This window comes from Mesoplodon mirus (genome assembly GCF_964341445.2).
Source record: "Mesoplodon mirus genome assembly, chromosome: 18".
NCBI classification, from domain to species: Eukaryota; Metazoa; Chordata; class Mammalia; order Artiodactyla; family Ziphiidae; genus Mesoplodon; species Mesoplodon mirus.
Genome location: NC_138994.1, coordinates 24695071 through 24716284, shown reverse-complemented (window position 1 = coordinate 24716284; position 21214 = coordinate 24695071). Strand labels below are relative to the sequence as shown.

The following is a 21214-nucleotide window of genomic DNA, read 5'->3' as shown; positions in this document are numbered from 1 at the left end:
TGAGGGCAGTGGCCCCTGAACTGAGAGGCTGGCATACTGTCCCATGTCTGGTTCTTTGCAAGCCTATCTGTAATACAGTAAAAGCTGTGTTATTCTTGTCTTCCAACTGGGAGGTTCTAGAATATCTCAGCCCCGAAATTAATCTTCAACCAGGAAGGGGTCCGCGTAGTGGCAGGGCTGGGCCGTTCCTTCCTGTGCTCGGCAGTCTAAGTGCGTCTGGTCAACCAGCGGACAGGTCGCTGTGGCTTGCATCGCCGGTGGCTTCGGTCTGGATGAGGTTTGTGCTGGTGCCCCGAGAAGGCAAAGTCTCTGTCCTGGACACTCATTCCTCTCCCCCTGGGTCCATCAGGGCACTTCGTGAAGACGGGCTGCGGGCAGAGCTGCCCTGGAGGAGGGGTGGGGGCGGTCTGGAAACCCAGCCGCTTAAGCAGCACTGCTTTGGGAGCCTGACCCCGAATGACAGGAAGGGGTGTCCCGTTCGCTTTCCCAGCCACCGGAAGGCTGTGGCATGCTGGAGTCCCAGGATCGCAGGTGACTCTGAGACAGAGTGCTGGGAGGTGTTCTGGTGACACAGTGACCCATCTCTTCCCCCATCCCCGGCCGGTACTATGGGGCAGCGTGAATTGATTGAGCTAGCCTAAGGCGTCCTTGCACCTTTAACAGCGCACGGCTCTAGGTAGACTGCGAAGCGGGGTCCACCCCTTCTCCTCATCTGTAAAATGGGGAGAATGGCTGGGGCCCCCTCCTGGGCTGCCATGAAGGTTGAACGTACAGTGTCTCACACAGAGCCCAGCACGTGCGGGAGCGCATGACACCCACTGCTGCTCTTTTTGTAATGGCAGCTGAGTCTCGGGCCGCACTTTCTCACCTCCTCCGTCACATCTCCTCCCCGTCTTCTAGAAGCTCTCCTCGAGAATCTAGCTTCGTTATACTCTCCCCACCCTCTTATCAAATAACATGTCTCGGTGGAAAACACGCCATAAATTCAAGGTAAGGTCTTCCTCACTGATGCCTTTCCTTTCTGGGGTGGTTTTTGTTTTCTTAAGCGCCCACCTGCTTTGTAACTGGAGGCGAGTTCAGACCAGTGACTGCTGGGTGGTACGTGGGTGAATGGGTGGGGCGATTGCTGGGGCCCCTCCAGTCACTCTGCAGGGGCCATGCTGCCGGTCCTGCTCATTCCTCGGGCCGCGCCACCTGCACGTGGGACGGTGGGGCCTTCCCTTCACTCTCCGCCTTCCCAAGGAGTGCAAAGCACCTTTGGAGCAAATGTCAGCAGAAGCGGGGCCTGCGGCCTGCACCCCCTACACGCACAGGCCACTGTGAACCAGTCAAAGGACTCTTCAAGGAAGAAAGGGCACGACATTTCTCCCCAAGAATTAATCAAGGGTCTGCACTCGATACGTCAGTGAAACCAACCAACAGCAACCAGCGTCCACGGAGCGTCACGTTCGGACACCGCTGTGAAGGTGACAACAGAGAAAGAGAGAGCCCTGCTTCGGAGACACCAGTGGTTCTCAACCGGGGAAGGTCTTGCCCCCGCCCCGTGGACATCTGGCAATGTCTGAACTCTTTTTTGGTTGTCTTGACTGGGCTGGGTAACCACAAAGAGGTGTTGGCCCCGACGTCCACAGGGCTGTGGCTGAGGAACCTGGAATATTCCAACTGCGAAGCAAGGCTCCGTGGGTCCCAAGGTCAGTGTGAGGGCAAAGGTGGAGGCCAAACAAGGAAACCAGGCAAAACAGCCGGATCTGAGAGCAGAGAATGGAGAAGCTGCAGAAGCTCAAGGCAAAAGTCTCGTACGCAAGTGTTATAGCCTCGGTGGACTTGGCTTTGAGTAGAACATCCTTCGGGACCCCGATTAATCAACACCCATTGCCTGGAAGGTTTCAAGCAAATCTATTGTGGGTGCTCCCAGCAGCTGGGACGTGTGCTTCCTGAAATAGAGGTTACTTCCTTCACTGATTCCTGATATTCACTAACTACGCAAAGATGAGCGAGAAGGAATTTCTGGGAAAAGAAATAAAAGGAGGTGAAGTCCCTAAGAGGAAGAGGAAGGCGAGCCATGGTGAACTCTCTCTCCGCTAGCTGGAGACCCATCCTTCCAGCTCCAGGTCCGTCCATCTGTCCTGTGAACAGATCACACAGCCTCTGTGCAACCACAAGGCTCAAAGGAAAGACTGACACTGTCCCCTGAGCACCTTCTGCAGAGTACTCACAGATCACCTTCCAACGGGAATTTCTCAAAGCCAGGGCTCCACCGCCAAAGAAAAATAAAAAACAAAGTAAACAAAGAGATCCCAAGGTCTCAGAAGGGGGACCACATGACCACCAACACGGAGGAGCCTGGGGATGGGATGATGCTCGAGGACGTGAAGCTCTAAAGCCGTGTCCAGAGGAGGCTCCTCCTAAAAGGGCTGCGCAGCTGGCGAAGCCCGGGATGGTGACGCGCGGACAGAAATCCTCGGCATGTCAGCTGCGTGCCGTGACCATGCTGCTGGCGGGGGGCCAAGGGGGATGGCGGAGACCAGGTCAACCCAACCCCGAGCGGGCAGGCGGAGGCAACGAATGAAAGCTCTGTGACTGTGAGTGGGTCTCGGCAAGCCGTGGGGGGACGGGTCTGGAAGAGCTGAAGGCGGGGTCTGAGGATGAGCTGAGATCCAAGGCTCAGAAGGGTATTTTACCACGAGGGAGATCACACCGGACAGAAGATGCTTCCCCCAAGGGGCGGGGGGAGCTCGGCTGCTTTTACCACCGGTTTGGCTCGATGAGAATTAGCACTTAGTTTTCCACCACAGAGGGTCTCTCGGTGCTTTAAAAATGAGCGCTCCACAACTCAGCGAAATCAGGCCAGAAGTAGACAGCCTCCTTTAGGTCAAATTGGAGAAGATCTTGAACTATTTGTCTTTCAAGACGTTTGTGCAAAAAATGCAACTGTCCTCATACCACCACCCGCGCCACCACCACCCACTGAACGCGATAATGAAACTCAGGGATCTTTGCATCCCTGGGGAAAAGACAAACAATGGCTTTAGCCAGCTATTTTCTTTTACGGTAGAGAAGAGTCTTCCGGCCACCTGTGAGCCAGTCTCACCAGGGCCATCTGCTTGGCAGGGAATGGGCCTTGGGCACCATCTTGGATCTGAGAGGCAGCCAGATGAGGCCCGGGGACTGAATGGGGGGTGCGGGGGACACCAGGCAGGTTGGGGTGTCCACGGCCTCAGGGCTCTCTGCCACCTGAGGACACAGCAGGTGAAGGCAGCACTTGCTAGCTGTGAGCAGAACCCCACGGCTGGGTGTGCGCTGCCCCAGCTCCGAAGGCCACCCACACCTTTTGCCAACTGAAGCTGCCAGGATGCCCGCGGGATGTGAGGTCCCCACGACTGGTTGGGACAAAGATTCGCCGGGGGGGAGGGCGGAGGAAGTGGCCCAAGCACGGCTGGGCCAGCATGTGCGCCCGGACAGCTCCTCTGGCCATCCCCGAGACCGGATGACCTCCGTGTTCACGGTGACGCACTTGACACCAGGGGAAGACGGGGGGTACGGTGGGGATGAAGCACCCAACCAGAGGCCAGGAGCCGGGGTCGGCTTGGGCAGCACACGTGCCTCTCTGTAAAGACAGACGGGGATGCGAACACCCACCTCCCACGGCTGTTGTGAGGTCAGAGGGACGGCATGTGTGCGACCCTTTCTAGATGACCAGGCCTGACACAGACCTATGACGCCACACGCAGCACACATGCCCGGCATGGAGACGGCCACTGACTACAGGCCAAGGACGAGGGGAACGCTAATAACAGTCTATCTCCTGCCTTAGCTCTGGATTCAGGACTTCACTCCGCTGTTCTTTGGACGCCTCCCACCCATCTGGTAAAATCATCGATGAGTAAAATGAATCCAGGAGAAATCGGGACGGCAGACGTGTGGCAAAGCCCCGGGTGGGACCTGGGACGCGCTGCTCCCCACCCGGAGCCCCGCGTGGCACACGGTCGGTCGGCTCGCAGCCTCTGCATCTTTGCAGGGGGCCGTGCGGAAGGGACGGAGCCTGAGCCGGGCTGTGGGCCTCTCGGCTGTGACTCTTACCTGGCAGAGGCCACCAAGAATGCACCACACGTGTGCTGGTCTCAAGCCTGTCCCTTACACCTTGGTGTCTCGGTGACGTAGAAATTAACCTCATGGTCACTGGCGCGGGACTTAGGGTGAGTGTGAGTAGCTCGAACACGCTGCCGTTACAGAGCAAAACTCCCAACCGAACCCGGGAGAGCACGAAGGGTGCAGAACGAAGCCAGAGTAAAGGTGAGCAGCGCGGCGAAGGAGAGAGGAAACTTCTCAGGGTGGGGACCGTCTGTGCCGAGGACCAGACGCAGCTGGCTCGTCTTAGGGGAACCGTCCCCACGTCCCGAGCCCCGGTCTGGGGAGCTGACCTCAGCCCCACGCCGTGGTCCCCGTGGAGGGGTGGTGAGGACACGACCAGCAATGGGCTCGGCTCCCTGACTCTTCATGTAGTTAAACCAGCGGCAGAAAGGAGCGAGCGCCTCCTGGGAGGTCACGTCCACACCAGGGAAGCATCCAGCGAGTGGGCTGGGCCTCCGGGCGGCAGCCGGGGGTCTGCCTTTCCTAAGATCAGCATGCTGGGCGGGGGGCCTCCGTGCATGACACGCAAGCAGGAGCACACGCCAAGGGTTAGGAGGAAGTGAGGTTAGTTTGCGCACTGCATCACCCAAGGTTCTGGAGATGTGCTCACCGAAGGCCTGGACGCCCACTGAAGCCAGTGCATTTTGGTGCAGAAAGTCTGGAGAAGGAGAATGGGCAGGGGAGAGGATTTGGAAAACAGTCAGTGCCTGTCCTGGGGGCAAAAGGAAAGGATCAGCCCCCATGCAAAGGAGGCCACATGCCACGTGAGCAACGTGGGGACAAAGTGTATAGATTCACGCACGCGTACAGCTTTCTGGAAGGTTACGGAAACGTCAAGTGGGCAGCGGGAGTGGCCCCTGGGGAGGGGGAGATCCTGCCTTTTCATTTTATATCCTTCTCTACTGCTTAGCTGTCTCTGTCACCGCAAGGAGACTGTATTTTAACAATAATTTTTTAAGAAGGGACTGGGGCCTCTTTCACCTCCTGCCAGCGTTCCCTGGAGACAGGCCCTATTTTTCTCAGACAAAATTAAACAGGGCTCCCCTCACCTGCCGCCTCAGAGCGCCTCTCAGGAAAGGCCCCTTCTGGCCTGGAGGCGGCTTTGAAGACAGACACGCTAAACGGTTAGGTTCCTGCAGGTGAGAGCCCCCTGTGGTTGAGGGCACAGGTTCGGGCCTGCTGTGGTCTGCGTCCTCTGGAGTGAAACACGATGCCACCTGGTCTTTCTTTACACACACGGCCAGCTTCAGGGCGTTCAAGGCCGCTTTTCTAAGAGTGGCTGTTGTCATGCCCAGCATCACGGGGCCTTCACTCCGGTCCATTCCCTCGGCCTGAGGCCCGCAGGGTCTGCGTCCCCTGTAACTCCCCACCGGCAGCTCCCTGAGCCTCGTGAGAGCGCTACTTATTCATATTGATAATTATCTAAAAGTCTCATTTCTTCCCATTTCTCTTTCAAGCAGCAAAGCATCTGGGAGCATAATTACCAAGGAACAGGAAGACATCCTGCCTCTAATTAACCAAGGAGAAGGTGCTGTCTTAGCCGGGTTCCAAGGCTTAAATCCCATCTCAGCACATGACGATATGGCAGATTCTAGTCTCCCAAGGCTGTTAGTGTCCGTATGTTGTCAGAGAAGCTCCCTGAGCCTTGAGAATCTTGATTTTAATTAGCATCACTGCTGCTGGTTCCACGGAAAGGTCAAGAGGATGAACCCCACCTGCCACCTGGAAGAACTGATTAGATGTGGCCCGAGGCTGCTGTCCACCCCGGGGTCGTCTTCTCCTGTTACCTGGAGAGCTGCTACCCTGTACAAATAACTTCTCAGAGCAATTATCAAAAGAATACAGTGCCATGGGATGTCCTTAGTTCTAGGAAATACACATGGAATTATTTAGGTGTAAAGAGGCATTATTTAGGTGTACGTCTGCAACTTACTTTCAAACGGTTCAGAAAAGAAAATATGTCCGCGTGTGTCCTCGCCTACACGCCCTCACAGAGGTGCAGAGGGAGAATGACACAGGGAACGTGCTGAAATATTAGCAGTGAGGGAATGTGGGTGGAGGGGTGCAGCAATTCTTTATACCGCCTTTGCAACTCTTCCGCAAGTCTGAAATTAATAATTATTTCAAAATAAATAAAAAATATTAAGAAGAATACTGCGTTAACTTTGATCATCAAACCATCATCAAACCATCTAAACAAACTAATGACCCTGTGAGAAAAAGGACTTTGAGGCCATCAGAAAAATGAACCTGACTGTGCATCTCACCGCAGACCCGAGGAAAGTCCTTCTCTTCCTTTTTCTGTCTCTTTTTGATAAAATAACGACAGCAATTTCCCAAGAAAGCCTACCAGTGTGCTGCTCACCCATCAATCCTGGATATATTTCTCAGTGTTCGCTTTGTAGATTAATTTCTAATCACCACTTCAGTACAGGGGGCGCTTCTGGCCAGCCTGTGAACTAAATTTTCTGCTCGTTGGTGCCCATGGATAGAATTCAAAAAGAGAAGCACCAACTACCTCTCTGCTTCCGATACTTGTGTAGACTGTTATTTCTCGTGGGTAGGCTGAATGGAGATGTGAAGGCTGTTCTTGGGCATTTTATTCACATGAATAATAAATCAGGATAAACGCCTACAAAATTCAAAGTGACACTGGCTCAGGATCTCGGGCTCGCGTGTGCCTCTGAGGGCAGCCTGCAGGGACTAAGATGCAGGCCTTTTATGGTTTCAGGAAAAGCAAACAGAAAGAGCTTTCCTTCTTCAGGGAGTGCTCAGGATGCTGGGCATCGTCCTTCCGTGGTACCTCCTCTTTACAGAGAGGCAAGTAAAGAGAAAACTGAAACCAGCTTGCTTTGTGCTTTTCTTCCACAGGGAGGAAGGGAAGCCGCGTAGCTGCTAACACCCTCCAGGAGAGCATCACAGCACAGCACAGCTGTCTGGTTTTGCTTTGGCTTCGGTTTTTCCAAAGAAACCGCACGCGAGGATGGGCCCGCTTTCTAGCAAATCACCTTCACCTTCACAATCGCACACGGGACACGGATTCTCCCACTGTGGGGGGCCGCAGGGCAGGCTCCCGACTCCCTCTTGGAGCTGGTGCACCCCTGAGCCTCCAGACTCGCCCCCCTCGGGGGGAAGGCCACGGTCCCACCCACCTGACACTGTCACCCCCTCCCCGCCCCCCTTCACGTGTGGCCTTGAACAGAACCCAGGCCGCCGCTGCACTGCAGACCCACCCTTAACGGTGCCGTGGATGGAACGTTCTGCTGCAGTCTCTTCGTGGACCCAGTGCATCGCGCTGTGCACTGGGACGGTGGAACCCCACATTTTCCAGGCACTTTGGTGCAGCTTCAGGGAGACAGGAAGGTAAGCAAAGCCAGGGCACCGTGGGAGCCCTGACCCTCCAGGGAAGCGCTGGCTGCCCACTGGTACAGTAGCTCAGCTCTCTGAGGGAAGTCAGTGACTCTGCAACAAGCTTTCATTGGAGGGTCCAAAACGAAAGTAACAACTAAAACAAACATGAGACTCCCAAGCTTACAAGGCAAGCCTGATCTCCCAACAACTGCGGGCACCTGCTGCTGGTATTTACAATAACCGAGGCCTTGATTTCACGGGAGCCAGGGGCCAACAGTCCTTAATACGGTAAGTCTCAGGGAAACTGATTCTCCAGCACTTGCTACAAACGCATCAAGCAGACTTCGCCAAGACAGACACGTCAGCCAGCCAGGGCTATAAACACTGCTCAGAGAAGAGCCGCTCTCAGAATCGGGTTCCCCGCACACGTTAAGGAAGATCCTCTGGCAGAAGTACCTGCCTGATGGTTTTCTCAGCAGCGAAAGCCGGGCTGGTACCACTGCATCCCTCTCTAAGTAACAACACTGCCCGTCAGAGAGTACGCAGCTCTGTGTTTTATCTAGGAACTCTTTTGACTTTGTAATTGGCTCTGGGTGAGGGAGCCACACTTTCCCCCCCGAGAAAGCCAGGAAGCCCCCTCGCGGGGTGACTCAGAGGCCGTCGGGTCTCCTCTGCTGCCGCCGTGTCAAGCCCCGCGTTTCTGGCAGCCTCGACGGCAGCGTGCCTCACGCCGCTTCCTGCAGGTGGAAACGGCCACTGTTGCTCCTGGCACGTGGTCTTCCCGCCCCAGCGCAGTGTCCCGGGAGACCGCTGAGATGCCCCTTCCCGAGCTAAGGGCCTCACTCTGCGGCCGTGCAGGGGGCTTGCGGTAGGGATGATCTCTCCAGGGGCCAGAACCCTCCAACCTGTCCCCATGCCTTTGACGCTCTTCTGCTTTGGGACAAAAAGTCTGCTGCTTGTTCCTGTGGCCGCTCGCACCCACCATGGTTTCCGCTTCCCGCCTCTCCCATCCCGTCCTTCTGCATTTTCTCCCAGCTTCTTCCTTTTCTGTGTCCAGACTCCTCAGCACAACGTGGGTTTCTGCCTGGGCCGTCTCACCGCGAGCAGATGAGCTCTCACCAGACGGGCCCTTCGCACGAATCCGTCCGTTTTAGGGCCTTGGTCCATGATTTCCACGTCTGTTTGTGAGTTCAGGGCTGTTTCTTCACAGCCAGAGGCAGTTTATTCTTTTTTTAAAATTTAACCAGCACTCGGTTGAACAATGACCATCTGGTCAACGCAGCAGCGTTCCAGGAATAAATAAATACACTCCCCGCCCCAGACCCGGCTCCCGGCTCAACTGCCTGCCACGGGCTGTGACCACGTGTCCAGTGAGTTCTGTGGCCCACGGGGAACAGTGCATTCTTGGCTGTCAGAGCCAAGGACCCTCTGGCTTCCCCCGATCTGAGTTCAGGGCCACTGTAGCCATAGGTGGGAAGCTATGTGAAGACGCAACTTCTTCTGCCAGTGAGGTGGGAATAAACAGGAAAGGAAGATGGATATATCATGGTTGACTTCGTGCGTGGAGCCTCCTTCTGAAACGTGACTGACAAGTAGCTGCGTTTTGCCCGACAGGCAGAGCAGGGTCAGCGTGCGTCTCTACGTTGTTCCTGTACAGAAACTAAGCTGTGTGTAGGCTGCTACTGTGTAACTTTCATACTTAACTTAAGAAGGCTAAAGAGATATGAAAGGGAAGAAAGAAAGTCCCTAACAATATTCCTCTGAGACCGCCGGCAGCGCCATTTATCACTGTCATCATCTTCCTCCCTCTTAAAACCAGGTTTTGTAACCTCGAGGGCCGGCATCCTCTCCTAGGAGAGCCTCCTGACTCAGTGCCCAGAACTCGCTGCAGAGAAGACGGCGCAGCGGAGACATAAGGGCCCTCCTTAAAATGCCAACTCAGGAGGAAGTCAACTGACCCGATTAATTTTAGGTTTTCTTCAGTTCGTGCTAAAAGTATCTCGGAAAAATAAAATCCGTGGGCTCGCCACCGGCAGTTTTATTCTTGGAGGAGAGGCCACATAAGCATATTGGATGAGGAAGTTGCTGCTCTAAGAATAAAGTCCTGAGCTGCCCAGCCGGTACCCTAGCGCCCCGGGAGGGTACTCTTGGCCAGCTCACGGGGCACCTGTCAGACGAGACAGATTTGGGCTGCGTTACCACTGGGGATGCTTCTGAAGCCGACTGTGGTACAAAGCTGCTACCCGGTGCTCTCGGGAGCCCACCCGATCCTGGCCGAGATGGGGCGGAGCCGGAAGGCATGGATCCACCCGGCCCTCAGAAACGGGGTGCGGGGCAAAGCGGGACTTCCTGGGAGGCACGGCAGGGCCGCAGGTGGGGTGAGCGAGGGGGCAGACATCTTACAGACTCTCGGTTTATCTCCAGAGGCGTAAACGTGAAGATGTGCTGTGCGATGGGGAAAGGGTCCCGGGCCACAACACCGAAGTCTGCACCCTGGTTCCGCCACCCACCGGCTGTGTGTCCTCCAGCAAGTGACTCAGCCTCTCTGTGCCGCAGGGTTCTTAACTGTAAACTGGGGACAACTGTAGCCACCTCACAGGGTCACGGTGAGGGCTAAATGAACGAATTTGTAAAGCACTGAGAGCAGGGAGGGCCTGGGGCGTAGTGTTTGCCAAATAAATGCAAAAAAAAAAAAAAACAACAACAACCCAAACAAATGGGAGTCTCCAGGGAGTCAGACAGGATGCGTCTGAACAAAGGCAGCAGTGCCAGCGATGACAGCGGGCACACAGCCCTCGCGGCAGGGCTGGCCGGCGTGGGAACCGTGCCCGGGCCGCTGGGGGGCCACCTGAGACCTGGTTACGCTGCAGGGCTCCCGTCAGGCGAGGCCAAGCCAGGAGAGCTGCAGAGGACGGGGGTCCTGCCGAGGACTCAGCGCAAGGACGACAGCCATGTGGGGCGCGTGAGGCCCGGGCCCCAAAGCCGACCTGCCCCGGTCCTCGCGTCGTCCGGGGGACTCTGCTGCCTGCCTTCTGTGGGGCACGGGTGCCACAGGCTCCCCTGACACTCAGGGTCAGCTCAGACCTCGCATGCGAGGGCCAGGCCGGGGCCTGCAGAGGCCGGCGGTCAGCAGCCTCCTCTCTGCTGACAAAGCCCCCGGGATCCGGGGAAACAGGGCTCAGGAAACGGCCGCAGCCCTGACTCACCACTTTGGGCTTGAAGGGCGGCTGGACCTCCCTGTTCTCCAGCTTCTCCCAGTCGATCCTCCGGAAGAAGGTGTGTTCCCGCACGTCCCGCTCTCCCTCGGGCCCGCAGCCCAGCCGCTTGCCGGGGTGTTTGGTCATCAGCTAGAAAGTGGGAGGACAGAAAGCTCTCACGTGGAGCATGGTAACCTGGTGACTGTAGCTGACAGTCCCGGATCGTACAACTGAGTCCGCTGACTGCAGGACAGAAGCGGTCTCACCGAAAAAAAAAAAGGTGATGTGAGGTGACGGATGTATTAACCCAACTGCGGGAGTCCTTTCACACTGTACACATACATCAAACCATCACAGTGTGTGCTTTAAATATATTACCATTTTATTTGTCAATTACACCTCAATAAAGCTGAAAAAAAAGGAAGAGAAACAGGAAGACCCCCTCAAAAACCAGGGGAAAAGGGGATGCCAGGTCCAGAGCCTGCCCTCTCCCTGCTCTGCCCCCAGCCCTGATGGCAGGGATGCCTGGACCACGTCTCAGGATGCTCTGAGTGATGCCGACTCACACAACGGGGACACGTGTGGGCCTTTCTACAGTGATTTTTGTGATAAGGAAACGGGGAAGCAATCTGGACCCACAGGCAAACACAAGAAGAATTTAAATAGCCGTCTTTATATACTGTTTCAGGAGCTGCCATTCTGTATGCGCATTAAGAACACATACATAAAAAGGCACGCAATCACTAAAAACTGTGTGTGCCAGAAGTATCACAGGCCAGTATCACACAGGATGCTATATAACAAGCAGCACATGCCTATTTACTGCCCGGAACAAGATGCTCTCAAAGACTCACACGGTTCAGAAAAACCAATGCTGTCACAAGAAGGGTGACAAATTAACTGCAAACCCAGTGGCGTGGGCATGTGGTCCCCCCACCGTGTCTCTTAGAAGCGTCTGGATGGCATGTCTCCAATGGACCCTCTTGTCCACGGTCACCAAAGGAACCCAAGTCTACCTACCCCTTTGCAGATGGAAACGGCCTCCCTGGACAAGGACTTCGGGTACGAGACGTTGTGCTCCATGATGGACTGAAACAGCTCGTCCTCATCCTCGCCGTCAAACGGAGGCTGCTCCGGAAGAGAGGGGGATGGGGGGCGCCTAGGCTGAGTGATTCCGCACCTCACCATGGCGCCTGCACACCCAACCCAGCACCGGGAAACAGAGTGGGCTTCTCCCACATGCACGCGGCAGGCTGCAGGCTTAGCTCGATTACCTCGCGGGCACAGGCTCCGGACACGCAGGCTCAGCGGCCGTGGCTCACGGGCCTAGCCGCTCCGCGGCATGTGGGATCTTCCCAGACCGGGGCACGAACCCGTGTCCCCTGCATCGGCAGGTGGATTCTCAACCACTGTGCCACCAGGGAAGCCCAACGGGCTGTCTTTAATTAGGTTGGCGGTCGGATGTGTTTTTCATTTTCTCCTCTGTCCCTTGCCTTGCTCTGGGCAACCCCAAACAATCTTCAGGGAAGATGTTTTTGAGTAATGTTTTTAAGGATTTGCAAATAAATGACAATTAACCCATTAATCTTGTAATTATGTGTTAAACAATCTCACTGCGATCAAGTGAGGTTACAGATAGCCTTGCGTTCAGAAGGTGCCTGAGGGTGGAGAAGGCGGATGCCTTTGGGTTCTGAACCTGGGGTGAAGGGATGCAGAACACGGGCACAGAGGGCTCTCCCCAGGCCCAGGAGTCCACGCCAGGGCCCTCTGCTCTGTCGGGGGCCTGCCGCCGGCACGGTGGCGGTGACGGGGGCTTAGCGTCCCCTGGGCACCTCTCTGTCCCCTTCTGCTGCGTTTACAATCCCCACCGGGACAGTGAGGGGCACGGCAGCACGGGGGCAGTTCATGGCTTTAAAGCCAGGTGGCTCTGGACCAGAACGCGGGCCCTGTCGCCTCCTAGCTGGGTGTCCATGGGCAAGTGAGCCACCTCTTTCGTTCGCAGTTTTCCAATTTGTAAAACAGGGCTCCCTGGTGAGTCTAAAGTGTCTGAGATTTTGTCTTGTGCCCAGTAAGTGCCCAATGAAGGGCGCGGGGTGCTGACGCTGGTACTGGCCAAGGGCCACCACGGAGGCCGGTCCCCCTGCCCATACCACCACTTCTCTGCCTGACATCATCAACCTACTTCTCCTGAGCACCTGTTGTTCTGGGACGCCTGCAAAACAGGCAGTTATTTTCAAATTATGACGTGTAATGTGGAGTTCCTTGTTTTTCACTGACTGTTGCCCCACCACGTTTTCTCTGTAGCTACCGGTGCTCCCAGTCAGGCTAACGCCGCTGAGGTGACACATCCTCAGAGACGGACTCGTGTGTCCAGGGCACATATATACCTGCTTCCAGCGTTGTCTTCTAATAACTGATGCTTCTATCAACATCTCTGTGCACATCACTGTTTCCTCCCTGACATCCTAAGAATAACTCCCAGGTGTGGGATGATGAGAACATTCTGATGTTCCCATTCAATCTCTCCCGGTCACCCCTGGAGCACTCTCACAGGTCACTGCTTGCTCTCAGGCCCTGGTGTTGAAGGCAGGTCAACGGTGGAGCGTTAGAGTCACATGCACCTTCCTCCCCAGTGACTGAGCCTGGGGACCCAGGGGTGATGTGCGATGAAGTCCTCGAGTACAGGACCATTTTGGATGGCTTCCCTTCCCTCTTTCCCCCATCCTTGTGACATTTTTAGATTTCTACAGATCTGGACTCACTGTTTCAAGCTAAGCTACCTGTTAACTAAAGACCTGGCTTGGTGTAAAAAATTTCTGAACGGGGAGTGCTCTCCTTGGTGATGTGTAATTTGTGGATTTTAAATAGGCAAGTGAGGGGTGGTGGTTCACGCTTCCCAGAATGATTCCAGAATCACTTACTAGTCAGTGGTCACAGGGGCCCTGCCGTGGTCACGTACAGATCACTGATGCGGGGTAGGGGGGGAGTACCCAGGGACAATTCTGGCTGAAGTTCTGGGATAAAGGACTCATTACCGAGTCACCAGGAATGAAGACCAAGCATAAGTGACCCTGGCGGGAAGGCACATAAAGAGGAGAGGGTTGGGCGCTCTACGATGAATGCCCGGGACGCTCTGAGCAGCAAGATGCTCATTAGAGGGCCGGGTAAATACTATTTATGCTCGAAAGTGATCATATTTGTCAAGCAATCCAGGAACTGCAGAAAGACTCAGGCTGTTTTACACTCAACTGTCCCCCTGCCTGCTGACAATAAATAAAGCAAATGAGAAGAAAATTGCAATAAACTATCTTCTCTTCCCTGCTCATCTTCAGCCCTCTGTGATTAAAGAGGATACATTTAGACCTCAACCCCACCAACAAGTTGATGATTAATCTCTCTTTTCAATAACGACATCCATTCCCTGTAGCTTGGCGGGGTTGATCTGAGCAGAGCCTTCACTATCCTTTCTGGGCTGAGTCACGGCCCAGGAACGTGTTTAAATTTGCACTGAGGAGGCAGCAAGGCTTAAGAAGGGCGTTCTGAAATGAAAACCCCGTGTTCGTGGCAGGCACGGCGGAGAGTCAGAGGACCCGCAGCTGGACCCGACGCTGCATCCGAATGTGGGATGCCTTTCAAATGCCGTATGTAAGGAGTGTCACCATTTCCAGCAGAGATGATGACCGCTGTAAGGGGTCACCTCAGGCAGGCTCGGTGACACTGAGAAGCTGGCGGGGAAACAACGAAAATGTGCCCAATGTTTTGGAGCCAGTGGGTGTGGGAATCTTCAAGTCCAAGGCCTCAGGGACAGTCTGCAAATGAGGCAGGAATTCAACGTGCACCCCAAAGGGGACGTCCCTGCAGGAGAGTGCTGTTTCCCAATCTCTCCCGGGGAAGGAAGTCCCCAGAGTCCTGGGGAGGGAGGACGGTGGGGAGGGGCTCGCTGCAGGCCCGAGTTCAGGAATCCTGGTCTCCCCTGGCCAATAGTCAGCGCCTCTTCCGTCCTGTGACGTGCGCCGGACCTGGAAAGGGATCCGGACCATTTCCACCCACCAACCGCCTTTGTGGGCCTATGCAAATGTGACTCTGAATGAAAGCAGGGCTTGTTTCCTGGACTCCGGAGTCAGAACGTTTGAGTGGGGTCTTGTGGGGAACTCAGCTTTCTGTGCCTTTATGAACAGATAGCTCCCACGGGGGCAAACAATTCAGGCAAATTTTACTGTTAAAATGCCAAGGAGGGGAAATTAACTTAAGGTGCAGGCGATCTGTGTTCTGCCAGCGGCTGTCTCGCTGACAATGGTTCTACAGAACTGGCTTTTCTGTGTTTGCACACGGAAGCATATAGCCTTAAGAAGAATGGTTCCTTGGGGGAAGAAACCTAAATAAATAATACATAAACCACTTTTTAAATACCAAGTCTCAACATCATTGAGAAATAAAGACCAAATATAGGTGGAACCTCATCTTTTAATACCTAAAAGACAACTTTAGTGTCTATATGATGTAAGACACAATGAAAGAGAGAAAGGAGAGACCACGGGGGTCTCCCAGCCCAGAGGGAAAGCCAATGGTCTCGCGATGGTCTCCACGGCCTGGGGCCTGGTGCTCCCTCTTCCTCTCCATCTCTAGCTCACTCCACTCCAGCCACATGGGCGGCTTCCTCTCCGTTCCTTAAGTGCAAAGCTGCACGCTCCCACCCCAGGGCCTTTGCACTGGCTGTTCCCTCTGTCTGGAATGCTCTTCTCCCCCGGATGTGCACGTGGACATCCTCTCACTTCCTTCTGGTCTTAACTTTATCTTCTATGTGAGGCCCTCCCTGGCGATCTGAGCTAAAATTTCAACCTTCCCCCAGCACTCTATGTTCTTCTGCTTTGTTACTTTTCTTCTTAGCTTATCACTATTACAGTCCACCAACTGCAGATCAAAAATGAAATAAAAGTCCAAAACGTTTTAAAAAGCAAAACTTGGGAACTCCCTGGTGGTCCAGTGGTTAGTTAGGACTCCACGCTTTCACTGCCAAGGGCCCAGGATTGATCCCTGGTGGGGGAACTAAGATCCCACAAGCCATGCGGTGTGGCCCCAAATAAATATAAAATAAATAAATAAAAAGCAAAACTTGAATTTGCCACATACCAACAAATACTTAAATAACATTTATATTGCAATTACAACGAGGTACATAGCATTTATATTGTGTTAGGTATATTGAGTACTAGCAAGATGATGTAAAGTGTATGGGAGGATGTGCTTGGGTTATATGCAATTACCACACTATTTATACAAGGGACTTGAGTCTCGAAGGACTCTGGTTTACCCGTGGGAGTCCTGGAACCAGTTCCCAAGGATGCCGAGGAGGGGCCCGCACATCATTTCCTTATCTGCCTGTCTACTGTCTTTCTCTGGACTGTAACCTTACTGAAGGGAAGGGTCTCTGTCTGTGTTGCTCACAGCCATCCCCAGGCACATTCAGTAAGTACGCACTGAATGAATAATAAATGAGTCAATGGATGTAACATGTCAGAAAGGGTGACTTTTCCCCAGGAACAAAGATTCAAAGATTTCTTTGGGGGCAGCTCTGCTACTCGATGGGGGTGATTCTTTCCATTCTCTCTTACAAAGGCTCTTGGCTAGGGAGGGGCACACTCCCTGGCACACTTGAGGGCTGAGAGTTAATAAAAGCTGCCCACGACAGAATCATTAGTAGGTACAATGGCAGAGATCTGAAATGTGTGAAATGTACCGCAGTCATTCTTAATCCACTGAGATGTGGGGGTGAGAGCTATTTGTCAACAGCAGCGAGTGTGACTTACCCTAGTAATACAGATCCTAAGGCCACCACCTTAGAAAGTGCCACATTAGGCAGCGATGCCCTTGCTTACCTGACACATGTCACACGGCCAAGGGAAACCTAATCTGCCTCTTCTTAACTGGAAGTTCAGCCTCGCTGGGCTTTTGTGAAAATTACAATGAATTACCCAAGGAGAGATAAGGGCAGACGGGAGAGGGTATTAAAACACCCCTTCCAGTTTAACTAACTTCTTCCTTTACAATAATACCGGCTCTACACACAGGAGTGGCCGGGGTGATTTCTGCAGAGAAACGTGCAGTGAAGCCCAATCCCACCCCAGAGCTGAGACACCGAAAACAAAAGGCCACCATTGTCCTCAACGTGCAGGGAACTTTTGCGGGTGATGCAAAAGCTGTATTGTCTACACTCCAGGGTGTAGCTTTCAATTTGGGTTTTTAGGACTAGAAGATAATTTCTGTACAATTTCTCCCTCTTTCACCAGGATGAGGGGAGTCAGACCAGCATCAGCCATTCCACACGGCCAGGTCCTGCTATCGTGGTCCCTACAGAGCTGAAGCCTTCATGTTATGTGGCGACACACAAGCATGAAAACACAGGGAAACATTACCTGCCCGGCCAGCATTTCATATAACAGGACGCCGTAGGCCCACCAGTCCACGGATTTCCCATACGGCTGATAAGCGATTATCTGTGTGAAAACAAAACACATCGACTACATTTAGTGGCCAATCAGAAAGCCTATGTTGGAACAGGGAAGTCAAGCGTGTAGGCATTTACACACTCTGTTCATGCAAAGGAGGTGATGGTAACATCTGTCGCTGGGTTTTGAGGGGACCCTTCAAATCAGACACACAGAGAACTCTCTCTCGCCCCATGATTTTGGAATTCCTCTTCTGAATCCACCGGGAGATGCCACAGCACTGCTGGAGGTAGATTTACTTATCTTCTTGGATGAAAAGGATTTGGGCACTGAGGTGGATTTCATCTGTGGAAAAAGCCCGAGGCCATTCAGAGCAAAGGTCTGATAAATAAGAAGATCAAACTATGTTACAGAATTTTGCTGAAGGATGATGATGAGGAGGAGAAACGACTAAAGGAAACATGCTAGTTTCCTTGGGCTGCACAACAGGCCCAAGGGCATCTGCTGAAGGACTGACGTTTTGAAATGTTTTTGAAAGAGACAAAAAATGCAGTAATCAAGTGTAAGATTTGGACCTTGTCTGAATCTTGATTCAAACCACCCAAACGTAGAAAGAAATTGGGAAAATTAAAGTACGGTCTTGAATCAGATGACGTTGTGGGAATTGTTGCTAATATCATCGTGTGGGATAAACGGTCCGAGGATTAGTTACAAAGTGTCCTTTTCAGTGAGAGGGGAGTGTATGCAGGGGTGACGTGCATGAGAGATGAAGTATTTAGGGGTGAAATGACATGATATCTTAGATTTGGTTTAGATACGTCAGTAAAACCAGGGCGGGGGGAGGAATCGATGAAACGAGCTGTCTGCAGCTGGGGATGGGCCCAGGGACCTTGCCCCTTTGAGACTCTCAGACGTGCTACGGTGGCCCTACACCTCCCCCCCCACCGCCCCGCCCCGTGGAAGGGGGTAATACTGACTCAGATTTCTAAGAGAGGCGTGACTTATCACAACAGGGCGGCTGCGTCCCAGGTAGGCTGTGTGCCAAAGGCACACACTTTCCAGACCCGTGGATCTGCCCCGGGATTCGAGGCCAGGACGTAACTAACAGGAGCAAAACCCCCTGCCATTCTGCAGAAAAACTGGACTTCAGGGTGCTCCAGGTATCTTCCAAATGGCCCCTATGTCTCATTAAACGTGCCAGGACATCAGCTAACCTCCTGTGCGTCTGTTCACCCCCATTCCTTTAACATGTTCCTAGTATTTCTCCCCGTGGCGCGAGCAATGCACACCCCTCTGACATACCCCGGTGTGGGCAGGGACAAGGGGGCACACGTTTGAATCTGGCAGCTTTATAGCTCGTTTCCTTGACAAGAAAATGATAACCAAAGGAACCTACAAAGAGGCCTTAATTTCTTTTGAAGACTACATTTGTTCTTTTCTGAAAACATAAAAAGCACAAAAAACCCTACCAAAATGAGCCTCTAATTTATTCCCTAATGACATGAAATGGTGGCGGCCACACCAGTCCCCAGACGGGAAATGACTGCATCAAAGCCTGACTTGAACAAGTAGAAGAACAACAGAAATCCTATTTGGGAGACGAAAGACACACCCACCAAGCACCTACTATGTATCAGATAACTCTGCACACACTGTGTGTAACCCAATGAGGCAGAAATTATTCTTCTCATTTTTTAGGGGACAGAACTGAGATGCAAGAAGCTTATGGAACTTGCCCAAAGCCAATCAGGTAATAAGTGGTGCTCTGAAAATTGACATGCATATTTTAAAACTACAGTTTATGGCTTTCAAATACATGGAATCACTCGCACTGGGACTAATAAAATATGAATCAAAGGGCTTTGAGAATTAGTTTAATGAGATTTGAAATCATCACTTCAGTTGTCATAACTATATTTCAAAAGCACTTGAGTAAAATTTGTCCTTGTAACTATATTAAAACCAGGCCCTGCAATCTGTTCTCATTAATCAGTGTTTTAGTGGGGTGTTTTTTAAATTTTTTATATTGGAGTATAGTTGATTTACAGTATTGTGTTAGTTTCAGGTGTACAGCAAAGTGATTTGGTTATACATATATACATGTATGTATCTATATTCTTTTTAAAAAATTCTTTTCCGTTATAGCTTATTACAGGATATTGAATATAGGTCTCTGTGCTCTACAGTAAAACTCTGTGGTTCACCTATTTTAGTTTCCGCTTGTTTTGAACACAGGCTGAGATGAGGCCTCGCACTGCTGTGCGAATTACGAGGCTGAAGAACAGTGGGGGCTGGATGAGGGAGACCACGCTTTATTCCGGACTCTGTTTCTACACATACTTGAGCGGTCTCACCAGCCAGACCCCTCTGCTCGGGTGCTGGAAGATGTCACCCACTTGGAGAACTGTCAGAAGTCAAGGGTGTGGAAACCCCGATTCTGGTCAGAATGATTCACAAACCCTGAAAGCCAGGACCAGGGGAAGTTTTGGTTTGTTCGTTTGTTTTGACTCTTTGTCAGCTTTGGTCCAACTTGCTTCTCAGGGTCCATTAAGCTCTTCTGACTTGTGCTGATAAGACCTGATGCTTCCTCCAAGGCTTAGGACAGCAGGAGGCTGAGCGCCAATGGCTTGTTTTCTGGGCGATGGCATTGGTCAGCCCCTGGAGCCGGCCAGCTCACCCTGCACTGAGCTTACAAGGTTTCGCCTTTAATTGTTAATAATAGGATGGGGGTTAGGATTTAGCTGGAGCACTTTCTCCTGAAGTCGTTCACAGTCTGTCACCCCTGGCTCACGCCTTGGATGAAATGAGACGGTTCAAAGATCTAAGCTACAAGAGATGGGGGCAACCCCACCGCTGCCAACGCATGTTCAGCACGAAGTGTACTTCCCCTCAACGCAGCTGCTAGTAACAAATACCTCCAAATTACCCCCAAACCTCACTGCAAAGGGGAAGCAGTGTTGAAGAGAGCCCCACGGAGGATCTGAACACTTAGAAGCACAGGATTTAGGGTGCTGGTGACGCTATCCCCTGTGAGCCGTGTAGGCCTGCACTGTCCCATGTGGGAGCCACTGAGCCACGCGCCGCTACGAGCCTCTGACACGCGGCCCGTGCAAACGAGCCTGAAATGCTTTGGGTGTAAAATACACATCCAATTCTGAGGACTTAGTAACCAAGATGCAGAATATCTCATGGCTAATTTTTCATTTTGGATATACCGGGTTAAAGCAGATATTAAAATTAATTTCATCTATTTCTTTTTTAAGTTTTTAAGAAAACGTGGCTGCTTAAATGTAGTTGGGGCTTGCATTTTACTTCTACTGTTCAGGTCTGGTCTAGACTGAGTTCTACTGGCTCCTACTACCCGCTCCAGTTCCCCAGCTCCTGTTGGCCTAGGGGGCCAGCTTTGGGCTGAGGATGCAGCTCAGGGACCACAGAACGGACGGGAGGCTGTCTTGGGTCTGTCCCCGACGGACACAGGAGCAGGTATCTCTGCCACTTGGAAGCTGGCAGCCAAGCCCAGGCAATGCCTGTCCCCCTGCAGGCCCCTGGCGAGGGGCTGCCCCGGTGACATGGTTCCCACTGCAGAGAAACTCACAAAAGGAGAGGCAGGCTCGGCAGGCGGGGCTGGGGCTGGCGGCCTTCCCTGCGGCACGGGGAAGCCAGAGACAGAACCCCGGGGCCACTGTCATCCAGGTTCACTGCTACTTGTTACTACGATCATCATGGTTATAATTCCCTGAGTCAGGTGCCTGGGGGCTGTCAGGATGCTACAAGCGGCTGCCTGTCTTGTACAGCGGGGTGTGAGTGGCCTCCTTCCAGCCTGGGTACAGGACCTGGGCAGAGGGTGGGGGGCAGCTTCTTGCCTCTTACGAGGTCAAAGGCCCACAGCAGCTGGAAGGACGTCGCTCCAGGGCCTCCTGAAGTGGACGGGGCTTCAGAAGCTTTTTTGGAGAACTGGGGGTACAGGGTGGTGAGGCTTCAGATGCTACTGACTACAGCACCAATGACTGGAGCCCATGTCACCATCCGGACTTTCACCAGGTGCCAGGGTCTTTCTCTGTTAGCTCCTGGAGCCCTCACAAGACCCTG

General features: G+C 53.0%; 1 protein-coding gene across 1 annotated transcript in view; it reads right to left on the bottom strand.

Annotated features, from left to right (window-relative positions):
- Positions 1-21214, bottom strand: part of PRKCA (protein kinase C alpha) — a 381054-nt gene that overhangs the window by 6626 nt on the left and 353214 nt on the right. Inside the window, exons 14-16 of the mRNA XM_082604759.1 lie at positions 17093-17173; positions 11700-11807; positions 10689-10829 (exon numbers count right to left, since the gene is read on the bottom strand). Of these exons, the coding sequence (XP_082460885.1) occupies positions 10689-10829; positions 11700-11807; positions 17093-17173 (330 nt within the window). The remainder of the gene's footprint in view (positions 1-10688; positions 10830-11699; positions 11808-17092; positions 17174-21214) is intronic.